Source organism: Lactuca virosa, chromosome 5, assembly GCF_052849685.1.
Source record: "Lactuca virosa cultivar CGN04683 chromosome 5, Lactuca_virosa_CGN04683_v6, whole genome shotgun sequence".
Taxonomy (NCBI): Eukaryota; Viridiplantae; Streptophyta; class Magnoliopsida; order Asterales; family Asteraceae; genus Lactuca; species Lactuca virosa.
Window position 1 is genome coordinate 10,645,816 of NC_136430.1, and position 17,932 is coordinate 10,663,747.

The 17,932-nt window shown below is 37.6% G+C and overlaps 2 protein-coding genes across 2 annotated transcripts; one reads left to right on the forward strand and one right to left on the reverse strand.

Moving 5' to 3' along the window:
* The first annotated feature begins 1,157 nt into the window (after window positions 1-1,157).
* On the forward strand, window positions 1,158-4,507 carry CNX5 (co-factor for nitrate, reductase and xanthine dehydrogenase 5). Its single transcript, XM_079053036.1, has 11 exons — window positions 1,158-1,649; window positions 1,912-2,004; window positions 2,122-2,177; window positions 2,356-2,420; window positions 2,545-2,619; window positions 2,792-2,870; window positions 3,283-3,321; window positions 3,415-3,523; window positions 3,625-3,743; window positions 3,818-3,934; window positions 4,011-4,507. Exons 1-11 carry the CDS (start codon window positions 1,391-1,393, stop codon window positions 4,383-4,385), a joined length of 1,386 nt encoding a protein of 461 aa, XP_078909162.1. The 5' UTR covers window positions 1,158-1,390; the 3' UTR covers window positions 4,386-4,507.
* Window positions 4,508-5,296: 789 nt separating this feature from the next.
* On the reverse strand, window positions 5,297-8,425 carry LOC145117556 (aspartate carbamoyltransferase, chloroplastic-like). Its single transcript, XM_079053850.1, has 6 exons — window positions 8,177-8,425; window positions 7,161-7,672; window positions 6,946-7,085; window positions 5,898-6,071; window positions 5,592-5,828; window positions 5,297-5,512 (listed from the first exon to the last, which is right to left on the reverse strand). Exons 2-6 carry the CDS (start codon window positions 7,651-7,653, stop codon window positions 5,405-5,407), a joined length of 1,152 nt encoding a protein of 383 aa, XP_078909976.1. The 5' UTR covers window positions 7,654-7,672; window positions 8,177-8,425; the 3' UTR covers window positions 5,297-5,404.
* Between the last annotated feature and the right edge of the window lie 9,507 nt (window positions 8,426-17,932).

Genomic DNA, 17,932 nt, shown 5'->3' on the forward strand with positions numbered 1-17,932 from the left:
CAACATGTCATCATCCTACACACAAGGATACATACTGTAGTACAAAGTATAGTGAGAAAACTCACCTTACAGTCTAGCAGATATCAACATAACTCACACAATCCAATAACTAGTCCTACATGTCACCTATACAACAATCGATGACCAATTCTTAAACTATAACCCAAAACCCTCAAATTGACTTAAAGTCAAACTTGGTCAAAAAGTCAAAACTCAACGGTCAAAGTTAACGATCAAAAGTTCATAAGTTGGTCACCACGTCATGGCTAAGCATTTGTTACGCCGTGGTGACCTCACAACAAAACTGTCGCGAATACCACTTAACACCACGTCGTGGAGGCTAAATGTCCACGTTGTGGTAACTTTCCTGAACAACTTAATGCATTAAGCTCTTAATCCTTCAAGCATCACACTCATACTCTCCAGAAGGCCTTATTATACTCCAAACATCATAAAAATCGTTGCTTTTTAGGCATGCATGTCCAATGCATGCCTTGAGCCCAAGCTAGGCTAAAAATAAAGGCAATGAGACCCAAAATTCCATGCATAACATCAAGACTCATTAAACTTCAGATCTGGAACATATGTCCACAAAGGGGACCCCAATGATCCATAAAGTTGCTAACTTTATGGAGTCCAACCACTTAAAATGCAGAGAAACCTAAATCTTGAAGAACAATGCAAAGAAACCTAAATCTAGAAGCATGAAACATAAATGTTGGAACCTGAAGACTCACAATGGTCCAGAATGTGAGCTAGAAAGTGTAGGAGGGGATTGCTTGCTGAATCTTCACACAATGGATGCCTTCTTCTCATTCTCACTAAAAATCACCACAAAACTTCAAAAACTCATCAATGGTGGCTATGAGTGCTTATAGATCGAAAGGGAGGTGATGGAGGCTGAGAGTGTGCGGACCCTAACCATCACATCCCTTAAATAGGGCTTAAAGCTCGAAAATTAAAGTTTTGTGACCTGATCGTCGCCATGTCATGGCTAACATCATGCCACTTCGTGTGGACCAAAATGAATGCGTGTTTCATCTACCCATGACAATGTAGTGGTGCATCCTTTGCCTAGTCGTGGATTATAACTTTTATCTCCAACAAAACTTAACATGAACCTTGGTTGATAGTTGCTTATATTCTCGAGTGAGAGCTAAATTACCCTTCAACGTTATTTGTGTTTTCTTTTGAAGTTGGAAACGAACCCTCAAACACCCAAAAGTCGTTTGTTCGCGACCTTCGTGGCCAAAGGCGCCAAGGGACGTATTGAAAGCCCAAAATTGACTGTTTGCAGCAGCGACATTTTCTTATTTAGGGTTTATCACTTGACGTCTGCCTCCAAATTCTCATCTAGATTACTGTATAGTGAACATTGTCCACTTCACCAATGGAATCCAACGGAGGAGTTGATGAATCGACCCGCTTGCTCAAGGAACTCCAGTCGTTGAAGGATTCCAAGCGAGATATCGAGGCTCGCATATCGGCTCTTGAAGGTCAGCTTCGACAAATTCAATCAAATCAGCAGCTCAATAAAAAGGCCTCGTCCGATTGTTCCAATGGCGGGTCGGAATTTGGACATGATTTGACTCCAGATATGATTTACAGATACAGCCGTCAACTTTTACTTCCTTCTTTTGGCGTTCAAGGTTTGTTTCTATTGTGTTTATTGGGATTGACCTTGAGTTTAGACGTGTGCGTTAAATCTGCAACAATATCTATACTAGTGCAGAAAGTGGTGATCAAAATGATTGAAATTGATTGTTTTTGCTCCAATATACTCCCTTTGCTCCATGTTTATAAGTCTACTCTGTGAAGAAAGAGCTCTGTTTTCATATCTTAAACAATCAGTGTGCGGAATTCTGTTGATTTAAAAGGTTTCATCTAATTGACTTTCTTGTTCGGTTGCAGGGCAGTCAAATCTCTTAAAGTCATCCATATTAGTTATTGGAGCTGGGGGTTTGGGATCACCTGCTCTGTTATATCTAGCAGCCTGTGGTGTAGGTGAGGTATTCTGCTTTGTTTATTGTAGATTTTGAAAATTTAATTTTTTTGGTGTTTCCAAACATTTTTATTTTTACATCTCTTAACAAATAATTGAATGTGGCCAAATCTTAACAGGTCGGTTAGGGATGGTGGATCATGATGTTGTTGAGCTAAACAATCTACACAGACAGGTATAATGATGATGCCTTGTTAATTCCAATTAATTATCATTTAAAATGTATTGATCAGCATTTATCATCATCAACCATTGTTTTCTTTCAATAATATACATCATTTTCTGGGTGCGTGTTATTTAAATCATGTCAGCAAAAAGCATGATGTTGATATACTAGTCTGTCAACATTTCAGATCATCCATGGTGAAGCATACATAGGTCGATCTAAAGTGGAATCTGCTGCTGCAGCTTGTCGTTCGTATGTTATATCTGCTTAATTAATTAATTATTTATCTCATAAATCTAGCAAAGAGTGTTTTTGTATAGTTTTATAAAAAAATTGAAGTTTGTGTTACGTTAATGCTATTAGTGTTGTGTCTCAGGATCAATTCCACCATTGAAATACTTGAACACAAAGAAGCTTTACGCACATCCAATGCTTTGGAGATTGTGAGCAAGTATCCTTCATACTTTGAAATACACCTCATGAAATTCTTTGGAGATATATGTAAATATTTTGAGTAATTCGTAGTTTTTAGATAACCATAGGGAGGGACGATTTTTGTATTTCACTCTAATATGTTTGCTGGCATAAGTGTTCCATGATTTCCTTGACTGTTAATTTCCTAGATACGACATTGTAATAGATGCAACAGATAATGCTCCGAGCCGATATATGATCAGTGATTGCTGTGTTTTGCTGGGAAAGGTGTGTTTCTTTTTGGGGAAAATTGCAGGAAATAGCAACATACTTTACTCTCTTTACCAATATAGACAAATGTACTTTACTTTTTACCCATAATACAAACATTTCTTCACCAGGCAATAATTGCAATACATAACAAATAAAGTATATGTGTAGGTAAATGTAAGTATTTAGCTATTATAGGTAAAAAAAAAATTAAGTACATTGCTATTATCAGCAAAGATATGTAAGTACGTTTCTATTATGTGCATGAAAATAAAATACATAAGTGTAAAGTACGTTGTTATTCTCTGCAATGTTCCCAGCAAGAAATGAAAGTCACATTTCTTATGCTTATCCACATTATGAAACATTAAAACTCATATGAATCAGTATTTTTCAAGTTCTGATTTGTAATAATTATATATATTTGCAGCCCCTTGTATCAGGTGCTGCATTGGGTTTGGAAGGGCAGGTACCCTTTTTCTTTCTACAAATACAAGTTGTTGATTATAAATTTATAATGTATCTATCTTACTTTTTTTTTTATTTTTTTTATTTTTTATAGCTTGCGGTTTATAATTACAATGGAGGCCCGTGTTACCGATGCCTGTTTCCAACTCCACCACCCACAACAGCATGTCAGAGATGCTCTGACAGTGGAGTTCTTGGTGTAGGTAAGCTAAACTTGTATAATAATATCAGTTGATTTACAGTATATAATATTTCATATATGTGAATTGTGATGTGGCTATATAATATATTATTATTATCATAGTTCCTGGAGTTATTGGTTGTCTTCAAGCTCTGGAAGCCATTAAAGTAGCAAGCTTGGTTGGCGAGCCACTTTCCGGAAGGATGCTTCTTTTCGATGCTTTGTCAGCCCGAATTCGTATTGTGAGTTATTATTATTATTATTATTTCATTTATTTACAACTTATTGGGTATATTTTTACTATACTAAAATTTAGGTGAAGATTAGAGGAAGGTCATCACAATGTGAAGCTTGTGGAGAAAATGCGACAATGACACAAGAAAATTTTCAACACTTTGATTATGAGAAATTCACTCAGTCACCTTTATCTCCGGTTTGTGTTTTTAACCTGGTAAAAAAAAAATATTTGTTTTTTGTGAAAGTGAAAGTGAAATTGTATGAATTTGCAGGCTCCTTTAAAGTTGAAATTGTTGAAGGAAGATTGTAGAATAAGCAGCAAGGAATATGAGGAGGTGGTTAAGAAGGGGGATGCACATGTCCTGATTGATGTTCGGCCATCTCAGCATTACAAGATTGTCTCTCTTCCAAATTCCATGAATGTGCCTCTTGCAAGTTTGGAAGATAAGTTGCCAGAAATAGAATCTGCATTGAAGTCTATTGATTCTAATGGTAATGGTGGTGTTTATGTTGTGTGTAGAAGAGGTAATGATTCTCAGAGGGCAGTTCAGTTGCTTCACAACAAGGGTTTTGTGTCTGCAAAGGATATTGTTGGTGGATTGGAGTCGTGGGCACATGATGTTGATCACAGATTTCCGACTTACTAGTAGTATGTTGTAATGTTGTTTTCTTTTGAATGGTGTTTTTGGTAGGATAAATATATAAACAATTAAGAGTTATATGTTTCTTTTATCTAAAAGTATTTATTTACCAAACTTGAATTTTAAAAGATGCTATGTGTCAAAGGTATGGAATAGTTAGGATGCTTTCGTGCAAATGAAATATACTTTCACTCTAGCAAACATAATTTTAGAAGAGATGATTATTATAAAAGCGACTAAAAAGGAGAAGCCCATTTCACATAATGTGGATCATTTATTTTACAAAAAAATATCTGCCAGTTACCTTCTTTTTAGTCACTGCCATATTTTGGTGAAATGACATTTTTTCACAAAAAGTGTTGTTACATAAAACCACAATGATAAAAGGTAATTCAAATAACTTTGGGATTAAGAGTTTTTTTTGTTTAAAATAAAAACTAAAACCAAAGGGCTTGTAGCCCAACGGTATTAGGTGGTGCCCTCCCTCTTTGAGGTCAAGGGTTCAAGTCCCGTCGTGGACATAGGTGGAATAAGTGTTGTTAGCTTAAGAGTAGAGATTAGATTTGCCGGTTCAAAAAAAAAAAAAAACTAAAATCTCCTACCGGTGAACAATAAAAGCTCCCATGGCGAACTCACCATTTCTGTTTTATTTCGTGAATATTTTCACATAACTTTATTTTTCTGAAGTGCCAAAATTCCTACATACGTAAAAAAAAAAAAAAAAAAAGCAGCTTGACGAATTGATTGATCTTCTTTCCCCCAAAATGAGTGGTCATTTTTATTTTATGATACATGTTGAAAGAGATGTTCATTTTATGATTTGGTACTCATTTTATTTTTAGTTGATTTGGTACTCATTTAATATCTAAGATTCAAGTGTTGATGCTATAAGTTTATAATCACAAAACTAAGTCGGATTACCACAAATGGAACTTCAATTTTGATATGTAAGGTTATAAGACCAAAAACAACAAGAACATTTATTGCAACTTTGTTGAAAAACAAATCCAATCATGACAAGATAATCACCAACCAAGAAGTAAGAGCTTCAACAAAGCCATTCGAATGAAGAGTCCATTTTTGGCTTGTCTAAAGTAAGCAGCTCTCGGGTCTCCATCTACTTCCACTCTTATCTACATATAGATAGACAATCATCAAACATTGTGTAAAAAAAAAAAACTCATACATGCTTAAGAGAAGAGGTTTGTTTACCTCATCAAGCCTTGGGAGAGGATGCATGACAACTGCATGGTTTTGCATAGCACTCAAAATATGAGAATCGACAATGTACTTTCCACGAGCTTCCTCATAAAGATCAATCCTCTCCCCAAACCGTTCTTTTTGAATCCTAGTTTGATACACCACATCACATTCCGATGCCACCTCCTTTAGATTCACACTTTCTTCCCATTCAACCCCCTTTGATGTCAAGTACTCCTTAATGTCATCCTATATATTATATTGTTAAATATTACCAAACCAAACCAAATCATTTATTATTATTATTATCAAGTGTACCTTCATCTTTACAACATCTGGGGAAACAAAGTAGATCTTGACATCATTGTATTTGGCTAGAAGATATGCAAGGGAACGAACAGTTCTCCCATTTGCAAGATCACCAACCAGTCCAACTTTTATTCCATCCAATTTTCCAATCTCTCTTTCGATAGTGTACACATCAAGAAGAGCCTGTTATATTTACAACTAAACTTAGACACTCTCCCTCTTTCTCTTTCACTTAACACTTAGTTATATATAATATGGCTATTGGCTGTTTCTGTTTTACTTAATATGGACAAAATGACTTAACTGGTTAACCCAAAAAATCTTGCTTAATCGTATTAAGACACTAACCCTTTACCTGTTTGTTTACCCGTCTTTTTTCCTCCCAACTTTTACTTCATATATATATATATATATATATATATATATATATATATATATATATATATATATATATATATAATTTTTTATAAATATTTTTTACACGATTTTTTATAAAAAAAAAATTTAATTTTTTTTGCATGAATCGTAAGATAATACAAAAAAGTACAATCTTTTAATCGTGAAATATTAATTGATATATTACGAAAGCATTAAAGAATCACGGAGATATACATAAAGAGTTTGACTTGTGCAACTACATATTCATGCATTCTTTTACAATTTCGATGAATATTAAATTTTTATGGGTATACTTATGAATTACAAATAATTTAAATTGATGATAAAGAGCTTTAGATTTAAGATTATTACATTTGTATTATTATTTATAGAAAATAAAGTATGGTTTATATCTTATGACAGCTTTTAAATAATCAGACCTTTGTTATTTATCATCATTTCTATACAAAGGGGCAAGTTCATTCAGTCCAAAAAAGAAACAGTCTTTGTGTGTATAAAGATTAAAGCACTTTATCAAGACAGTCATTGACACCATTACCCATTCAACCACTTTATCCATACATAACTTAATGGGATAATGAAAGAAACAAACCCTTAGTAATAATCCACATTAAAAAAAAAAAAAAAAAAAAAGATCAAAGTGTGTATACGTACGTACCTGAGTAGGATGCTGCCCTGGTCCATCACCAGCATTAATAACAGGAATGTTAGCTGTCATGGCTGCTCTTTTAGCAGCACCACTTTCAAAATGCCTCATCACAATTATGTCTGAATACCCTTCAACTGTTCTTATTGTATCTGAAAAACAGTATCAACTATCAAATCAAAATGAATCAAGTGTGTTATTGTTATAGACTTATATCAAAAAACTACCTTCGAGTGTCTCTCCTTTTGCAGCAGATGAAAACTCTCTTGCATTTTCTGTAGTCAAAACTTCCCCACCCAACCGTTTCATTGCTGATTCAAATGAAAGCCTGGTCCTTGTTGAAGGCTCATAAAAAAGAGTAGCCATTAGATAACCTTTTAAAATCTGGTTTCCACGTGACTTCTTCTCAATTGCTTCCATTTCACGTGCCACTTCAAATATAGCACTCAGAATCTCCCTATCAAACTGCTGTGCTTCAATCACATCATCAAGTTGAAACATGTCCCCTTTCAAGAAACTACGGTTCCTTTCAATATCTAGTGCCCTGCACTTGAGCCTTCTGGGTTGGCGCCAGGTCATCCAGTTATAAGGGTCACCATATATGTGATTTGTCTTGAAATGAACTGAATGCTTAGGGAAGCAACTTGGTTTATTGCACATGAGTTCATGATCTCGCAGAGTCTCATGCAATGTACATGTTGAAAATGCAGCAGATGACATTGCCTTAAGTGGATTTCACCTGAATAATGTTTTTTACAAACCTCAACGTTTAGACAGTTAATCAGGGGGTGTTTGGGTTTGAATTTTCAAAGTGAAGAAGCAAAATGAGCTGATACAAGTTATGGTATACAGGTATAATCCTAATTACACCAGAGTCAGAGTCTAATGCAGAGAGCAATTATTCTAAAAAATGTTCAGAAACCATCTTAATTAGATTGCCAAATAGCAAATATATACGAAGTCCTTAATGATACTCAGAAAGAAATGCTTTGCAAGTGGCTCTATAGTGAGGGCTATTAATGCTTACAAGAGAGAGAGAGAGAGAGAGAGAGAGAGAGAGAGAGAGTCTGCAAACGAGGGTTTTTGACGAAATGTTAGAAATACAAAGTATCAGTGAGCGAGTGTTTTTGATGAAAAGCCTAAATTGAGATGAAATTCGAACAGTAATCAGCACAATCTTATTGACACATAAAAATATGTAGGAACAATTAGAGCAACGATGAGATGGAAAATGCGAAATTACCTTGAGGATGAAAAACTCTTGCAGTTGCCGATGCGCTCAGCTCCCGACTCCGGTAACTTAAAAATGGATAGAAAATCAAATCAAATCAAATCAAATCAAATAAGCTCCTAACAGGTTTAGCTTGGCTCAAATGGAGTGATCTTGTTCTTGTGCAATAAAATAAGAATCTACGGCAACTTTGGGGGCGTGGCGAGCCGTTGGCAGTGGAGGCCTATAGCGTGTAACAATTGCATAATAACTTTTATACAAAATTTCAATCAAAATATCAAAATACGAAATCAAGAATCGATATATATATATATATATATATATATATATATATATATATATATATATATATATATATATATAAAAGGAAACTGCAATAAAGTTCCTATTGACCTTATAATCGATTTAGTCTATATATATATTTTTTATTCAATTAAGTCTCAAATACTGGTAATCGTATTCAATTTAACCTTTTTACCCGGTCAACAGGTCATCCAACTTTCAAAAATTACATTTTTGACTCAGATTTCAAAATTTATTACAAATTTGGTCCAAAATTTACATTTTTGGCCCATATTTTAAATTTTGTTACAAATTTGGTCCAAACTTTACCATTTTTGCCCAAATTTTAGAATTTTATTATGAATTCATCCTAACTTTAGTTTTTTTTACAACTTTTTTTCTAAAAAAATTATTTCTAATATGTTTTTTCTTTATAAAATCATATTTATACAAAAAACGTATTTTCACATAAAAATCTTATATTTTCTATATAAAAACTTTTTTGTATATATAAAATATCTAGTTATAAAAATATGTGTATATATATATATATATATATATATATATATATATATATATATATATATCTTACTATATTATTATACAAATCTTACTATTTCCAAAAATAGATTTAAGACGTCCAAACCATTAAGCTTATAGTACAAATAACCAAACCAATCTTATCTCATTCTTTAATTCCCGTTTCATTCAAAAATTCAAAAAATTACAAAAATGGAAATCGTCCACTTTCCCCACATGGTATTATCTCAAGCTAAACCAACATTTCTCAGTTCCCTTAAAAATAGAAATCGTCTACAACTGCCTAATGCAATAATCTTTCCTTGTCATTCGTATATTCCCTTGTTATCTAGCTTATCTTGACCTGGTATACTTCAAAATTCAACTACTTCTCATTTAATTCACCCAACTTCAAGTTCAAAAGGCTCTATCACATCCTTCGTCCCTCCATGCCATAAAGCACACCGTCAATCAACAATACAATGCTCCCTTCCCATATATCTCCCCTACACTTATCTGATCTCCATCTCCACCCGGTTTGCACTCACACCACTTCTCTGGAGAAGAACCCCACCATAATATGTCTCTATTCGTCTCTAAACCCTTATCCTGCAACCACTCTCTAACCACTCTCTGCCTAATCGTTACCAGCCATCCAATTTTCGCCCTTCGGAATTAATGACCTAGCCTCATCTCTCCACCTTCAACCACTACTACAATTACCAGACATCGATAGCAATATGTTTCCTTCTCAAGAATGTTCAAAGAAATAGACCAGGTTTATGTTGTTCTTTTCCTTTCCTCTGTATAAAATACTTAAAAAACCCCATTGTGTGGCGATTGTTGGTGCCAATTACTGTGTGATTACAACCGATACTCGAATGTCCATTTGCTACAGTACGAGTTGTTTGAACCGATTCCATTTCTATATCTCTTTATTTGTGTTTGTGTTTGCAAAAACAGAATCAAACTTATTTGATTTCGGATTTCATGAGCTCACCACTACGACCATCAGTGGCATTCACCACCGCCGTTTACTGCCTTCCTTCTCTCTTTATCTCAGTCTCTGTCACAACTAGGAATTCTGATGCTTTGTAAAACCCTTAACAAGGATAACATTGTAACTAAAACTTGAAAACATGTATGGTGCTTATTCAATGACCACAAAATTCCATCAAATACTCTATACAAACATTCAAATAGTCAACAAAAGGTTGGAAACCCTAAAAATCCCGGTTCAAGTCCATTTTGGACTAGGATTTCCTTATTGGGCCTAATGGACCAATAAACTTCCAATTTGACTATTTTGGGCTAAGAACTCTTAAATGGGCCCTAATTGGACCCACTTCCATAAAACTTAACCTTTTTGGGCCTTATAAGCCTAAAATGTGCTAGTTTATGTAAATGGGCCTTATTGGGCCATAACAAATCTAATTAGCCCTAATGGGCCATAAAACTCATTCCTTGATGTATATTGGGCCGTGAATTACTCTAAAAGGCCCAATGGGCCGAAAACCATCAAATTGGGCCCATATTATGGACTCAAGCACAAAAAGGCCCAAACCATTATTTTCCTTAGCCATTCTCGGCCAACAAGTATAAAAAAAAGGGAAATGAATGAAAGAATGGCTCCATGACACCTCATTATTGTTTAGAGGTTAAGTAATGGATTATCCAACAAACAACCATGCAAGTCTCATATACCCATGCAATTCTCTCTCTTCTCCCTCTCCTTTCTATCTTCGGCCGAAGACACACAACCCACACACACATTTCATCCATCTCTTTCAAACAAACTCTCTCTAGAAAGGTTCCTTCTTCTCCATAAATTTTTGAAGATCTAAGGTGGATCAAGGAGATTTCCACTAAAAACTCACCCCTTCCTTGGTAAGTCCTTACACATCTAAGTTGTATAACTTCATCCTTGTGCTAAGATCATTCATTCTAAGCATTTTTGTGATCATACTCTTAGAAAACCTCCATAAGTTCGAGATCAACCCAAGAAAGCTTGCTAGGGCCGAAAGTAACATCAAACTCTTCCCTTTCTTCTTCAAATCGAAAACAATAAGAAAAGGTGAGTTCATACCCCTCTATTTTCGGTTTTCATAAGTTTTATGGGGGAGAATACAAGTAAAATGTGTAGATCTATGTGTATGTGTATGTTATGTGTGATTTCATGTGTTTATGTGGTAAATATTCAACAAAAATGAAAGAAACCTCGAGATCTATGGCACAAGAAGGAAAATAAACATAATCTAAGATATATTACACTAAACAAGTCAAGGAAAATTACCCTCTAAGGTTATAATAAACATATTGCAACATAAAACTCATTTTTGGACTATATTTGTCAAATAAACAAAAGTTGGGTTAAAAATTGTCATTCACGGTTTTCTTAAGGACCAAAAGAGTCAAAACAGTTAAAATAAATGTTTTTATGAATATTATGCTCTTCAAAGGACTAGATATGTAATTTGTAGCTTAATGGGCCAATTTTTGGGCTTTTCGGCCCATAGGCCCAAAAATTGCGAAAATATGATTTTCAAGGGACTGAAATGGTACAACTCTCAAAACAGGGGGTAAAAGGGGTAAACAAAACTATTTCAGGGGTTAAAATGATTTTTTTTCCAAAAAGGATCAAAAATGTAAAGTTTTTGGAATTTGGGCCAAAATTGTAAAAGTTGCGAAAAACTTGGACTTTAACCGAAAAACTCCCTACTGAAGGGGCTGAAACTGCCAAAGAGTAAATTTTGAGCTAAAAACATTACTTAAACAAGTCTATGGGTCAAAAATGTCAAGAAAATGGTTTAAGGGCCTAAAATGTCTTTTTTTATATATAAGGGACTAAAATTGTCATTTTTATTAGAAAAAGGGCTGAATGGGTCAAACCAATATTTTGAGTCAATTATTTTATTATTAAGATATTTGGGTCAAAAAAAAAATACCAAATTACAACTTATAAAAATAGAATGAAAAATATACATATATTTTTAAATATCGTTATAAACAATCGACAAGTTTCGTGCCGTTGCGAATTTAACAATTGTTCAATCAAACTTGTGACAATTATACTATACCTAAAACAAGTAAATATTCAAATAGTTGGGCTTAAAAGATCCTAATAATGCTTATTGGGCCTTCGTGGCCCATCGACATGACTTTTGGGCCTAACAATAATAACACATGTCTATTGGGCCTCCTGTGACCCAATACATGTTTAAGGGACCCTCAATGGCTTTTATGTGTTATTGGGTCTCAGTGGCCCATTAGCATTGCTAGTAAGGTCCAATTAAATCAAATGTGAAATGGGCCAACGCGTCATTCGTATAACCAACAGCCTTAAATAACACACGTAATTAGCAGGACTTTGTAATCCTCTTCTCCTCGTTTGTTAGGCTTACCTTCAATTCAAGTAAACAAATACAGGTCGTTAATCAATGGTAATCAATTTCGTTTGGATTAAGTGAGTAATAACGGGCGACACCTCTAAGTGTCGTTCGTAGTCTGTAGTTATAATCAAAGTCTCCTGGAGGGAGAGCGAGAGTTTGTGTATAGATCTATACGGGGGTGACTCCCCCACACCTCAGCTGTTCGCTACAGTTAGACTCGGCCAGTCTAGGGTGACAAAATCTTAAGATCAATTCCGGCGTCCGCTGGAATGCCAAGACAGACGAACTAGTCATTATCATGCATGGTTATAACGACTCACATAAATAAATGAATCCAATACTATCCGAGTAATCAAGGAAAATCATAATCATTCGTTGTGACGGTATAACAATTTGAAACAATTATATTATATTATCGGAAAACATCTCGTTTTTCGAGGAAATCAACACCATTCACTTGTACTTTCAATAACTATAATGCAAAACTTCTCATTTATACACGTTTTGAAATCATTCATGCACAAACTTATGGATTTTCACACTTTGGTATAAGCAATTGTTTTTTCAGAAAATATCGGATTTTCTAGGTTTTATAAACTACACAAATCATTTTTATAACAACCCTGCTTATGAACTCACCAACATTCCATATGTTGACGTTTTCAAAATAACTTGTATTCTCAGGTAACAGGTAAGCTGAAGAGTAATACCAAGTATGTTAGGATGTTATGTTTTGAAAACTCTCAAACAATTTATGCTATGGATATGTAATATTTAGACAATGTACGTGATGTGAACAATGTCAGTTGTAATGTATTAATGCATGGTGAAGTTTATGTGGTGTTTCATGTATAATCATTGTGATGATATTCAATTTGAGTCACGCGAGCCCTCAGACGTTTTCGCCGTCTGGTTCGGGGGTGTGACAGGTTAGTATCAGAGCTCTGTTTATAGTGAACTGGCATATCTAACCACACATTGATATGCAACTATAAACCAAAGAGGGACTAAAACAACTCTGAACAAAACAAATAAAACACAACGATAAAACACCTCTACTTGTACGATATAGGAAAAAGAACATAATACCAAATCAAATAAGATAATACTGACATCTCGGTTAAGTCGGGACTGTTCCTAGTTGTATTAAGGGGTGAATGTAGCCTGATCAACTATATTTTCTCCGAAGTACAACTATCACATGCCCCGGGGAAACCTCGTTGGTCGGTAAACCTAAAAACATACCCCTTTGTTACCAAAAAGAGAACATCAACTCAAAATGCATAATAATTAGAACATCTTAGGAATAATATTAGTACATTTATACACTCTCGCAAACAGTATGACCGACTTCCATCACCCCGGAGATCCGTATTTCCCTAATCAGGGGAATAACGGATGGTTGGAGGAGGAACCTGAAGAAGACCCCGAGGAGGAGTCTGAAGAGGAACCTGAGGTAGAAGTCGAGGTCGGACCTGCTGAGCCAGTGGTGGACCTGGAAGAAGAAGAAGCCGAAGAGGACCTCGAGGAGGAACCCAGCGATGACGGTGATTCGGACGCGGAGTCCGAAGTCATCAACCCCCCTTACCCGACTAGGGTGCCCGCTCATCGGATGGGCCCGACTGGCCCTACACCCCCCTGGGGTATCGACCTTTGGAGGTGGAGCATACAACAGGGACAGCGACCCCCGTTTGGCATGGCACGCGAGTTCTATGACTTGAGGGAGGGAGGAACGGCTGCCCGCGCGCTTCCGATCATGGTGAGACGATTGCGGAACACTGGCGACCTAGCTCAGAGCACCGCCGATCAGATGCACCAGATGCGGACTAGATTTGAGCGTGCAGAACAGGAGACGCGAGAGGTTATCCGAGAGTTCCACATGAGGCAAGTGAGGTGGGAGACTCGACTCCGAGACGCGGAACGACAAGTGGCTCGCCTTCAGGGAGCGTCCACTTCCTCAGCACCACCCCCTGGCACATCCCACCATGACTAGGACTAGTCATATCCGTCTTTAGTATTATGCTTATATGATCCATGCTATGTACCATCGACTCTATGTTTAAGTGATTACACTACTCATAGAGTCGTTACGCTGCCGACCCTGCACCACTTATGTATGCTCTTTCGAGCAAATTTTCATGTATCAAAGTACGTATATTATTAATGGAAAAATATATGTGCTCTATTGTGATGTTGTTATCTGTTATGTGTTATGTATCCATGATTGTATGTTAACATGTGAAATTACTTAAGTACATGCAATACACCTAGTTTATAGGACCACAAACTCACAAAAATCATAGGCACTCAACATCTTTCCGTTCAATGACAGAAAGATGCCTCAACGACCAACCCGTGGAAACCCTGAGCCAACCCCACTAGAAATCAACTCAGCTGCATTTCAAGCAGTTGTATCTGCTGCAGTCACGACAGCCATGGCGCAAATCCACCAAGGGAACAATGGTGGAGGCAATGGACAAGGGGCTGGAAGTTCGAACAACGGAATAAATCAAGGACCTACCAAGACATGCTCTTACAAGGACTTCACCAACGCCAAGCCACGAACCTTTAATGGCACGGGTGGAATGATAACCCTAAAGAGATGGATTGAAAAGGTGGAATCAGTATTTGAGATATGCGAATGCCCCGAGGAGATGAAAGTGAAGTTTGCTGCATGCACATTCGTTGACCAAGCTCTCACCTGGTGGAATGGACATGTAGAGGCCATGACTCTCCCCGTAGCCAACGCCATGCCATGGGCGGAGTTGAAAGAAATGCTGATGGCCGAGTACTGCCCGCGAGGCGAAATTCAGAAAATGGAGCAAGACTTATGGAATCTCACCGTCCGCAACTCCGACATTGATGCATACATATCAAGGTTTAGCGAACTGTCACTGTTGTGCCCTGACATGATTACTTCAGAGGGAAAGAAAATCGAACGATTCATCTAGGCATTAACCTCCCCAATTCAAGGAAATGTGATAGCTGCAAATCCCGAAACCTTCGACAGTGCCAAGAGGTTGGCCAAGAAACTATACGACCACAACAACAAGAAGGGCGAGAAGCCAGGGGAAACTGAAGGCAAGAAGGAGAGTGACAACAAGAAAGGAAAGAATAACAAGAGAAAGGGGCGACAAGGCTCAGAGTCGTCAAAGAAGCAACAAACAGTGACAGTCAATGCTGCAACCACCCAAGTACCCTCCACACCACATGCTCCAGCCTCAGCTACTCCAAGTGCCCCTCGGCAGTATTCCGGGAATCTCCCAAAGTGCAACAAGTGCAGTCTCCATCATAATGGCGAATGCAGGGAGATACATTGTACCAGTTGCAATCAAAAGGGTCACACGGCAAAATATTGCAGGACCTATCCTCCCCAGAACCAGCAGCAAGGAAACAACAACAACAACCACAACAACAACAACAACACCAAAAACAGCGGCAATAATGTGGGACCAAGCCACACCTGCTATGGATGTGGAAAGACTGGGCATTTACGTCGAAACTGCCCCAACATCAACAACCCTGGGAATGGAGGAGCAGGAAGAGTGCTGATCATGGGTCAGGGAGAAGCAGTTCAGGATCCCGCTGTTGTCACCGGTACGTTTCTCCTAAACCACACTTATGCATGCATCCTATTCGATATCGGGGCAGACCGAAGCTTTGTAAGTAATAGATTCAAACACTTGTTAAAACAACAACCCCAGAAGCTTAATGAAACCTTTACGGTGGAAATGGCTAATGGGAAAACAGAATCCACTGGGGAAATCTACATCGGATGTACCCTAACCTTGAACCATCACGTCTTTCAAATAAACTTAATGCCTGTATCCATTAGGATTTTTGATGTGATTATCGGCATGAACTGGTTAAGCCCCCACCATGCTGAAATTATGTGTCACGAGAAGGGCGTTCGCCTTCACCTCCCAAATCGCGAAACCCTAATTATATACGAAGACAAACCTAGCACGAACCTTCGTCTTATCTCGTGCCTCAAGGCACAGAAGTATCTACGAAAGAAGGACTTGACGTTTCTGGCTCATATAGTGGATAAGTCCAAAGAAGAGGTCAATATTCGAAACATCCCAGTGGCTTGCGATTTCCCAGATGTCTTTCCTGAAGATCTTCCGGGGATACCCCCAGAAAGATAAGTCGAGTTCCGAATTGACCTCGTGCCAGGAGCTACACCCATCTCCAAATCGCCTTACAGATTGGCTCCTGCGGAAATGCAAGAGCTATCCAGCCAACTCAGCAAACTTTTGGACAAAGGATTCATCCGACCCAGTTTCTCACCTTGGGGAGCTCCGGTTCTCTTTGTTAAGAAGAAAGACGGTTCCTTTAGGATGTGTATTAACTACAGGGAACTAAATAAGCTCACTATCAAAAATCGCTATCCACTTCCGCGAATCGACGATCTATTTGACCAACTCCAAGGAGCAAGTTACTTCTCTAAGATAGATCTGCGATCCGGATACCACCAAATCAAAGTCCGGGAAGAGGATATCCCCAAAACCGCTTTTCGAACTCGTTATGGACATTATGAATTTGTCGTAATGCCCTTCGGTCTAACGAATGCCCCTGCCGCATTCATGGACCTAATGAATCGAATCTGCCGACCATTCCTCGACAACTTTGTCATCGTTTTCATCGACGATATTCTAGTCTATTCTCGAAGCGAAGAGGAGCATGGCCGACATCTCCGGCAAATCTTAGAAACCCTAAGAACTGAAAAACTATACGCAAAACTCTCTAAGTGTGAGTTCTGGCTCCGTAGTGTGAACTTTTTAGGTCATGTTGTTAGTCAAGAAGGGATACATGTGGATCCTTCTAAGGTCAAAGCCATCGAAGGATGGGCGATCCTAACGACACCCACAGAAATTCGTCAATTTTTAGGTCTCGCAGGCCATTACAGGAGGTTCATTCAAAACTTCTCCAAAACAGCCAAGCCACTTACCTTGCTTACGCAAAAGGGTGTACCCTTTGAATGGACGGATAAGCAAGAAGTTGCATTCCGAACTCTGAAGCAAGCACTCTGCAGTGCACCGGTATTATCACTACCAGAGGGAACAGAGGACTTCGTAGTTTACTGTGATGCATCGAATCAGGGTTTAGGCTGTGTACTCATGCAGCGTGGGAAGGTGATAGCTTATGCGTCCCGACAACTAAAGACACATGAGGTGAATTATACCACCCATGATCTTGAATTGGGAGTTGTGGTCTTCGCCTTGAAGAGTTGGAGGCACTACCTTTATGGTACCAAGTGCACCATTTTCACTGACCACAAGAGTCTCCAACATATTTTAAATCAAAAGGAGCTAAACATGAGGCAACGAAGATGGGTTGAACTGTTGAACGATTATGAGTGCGAAATCAAGTACCACCCAGGAAAGGCTAGCGTGGTAGCTGATGCCTTGAATCGAAAAGAATACTCGAATCGTCGTTTGAAGACTCTCTTCATAACCATTCAATCCCAACTAACCTCGCAAATCAGAGCAGCCCAGTTCGATGCCATGAAGGCAGAACAAAACAAGCGAAGCGTTACGTGGAATGGAAAAGAATTTCGAAGTGAAAGAGGACGGAG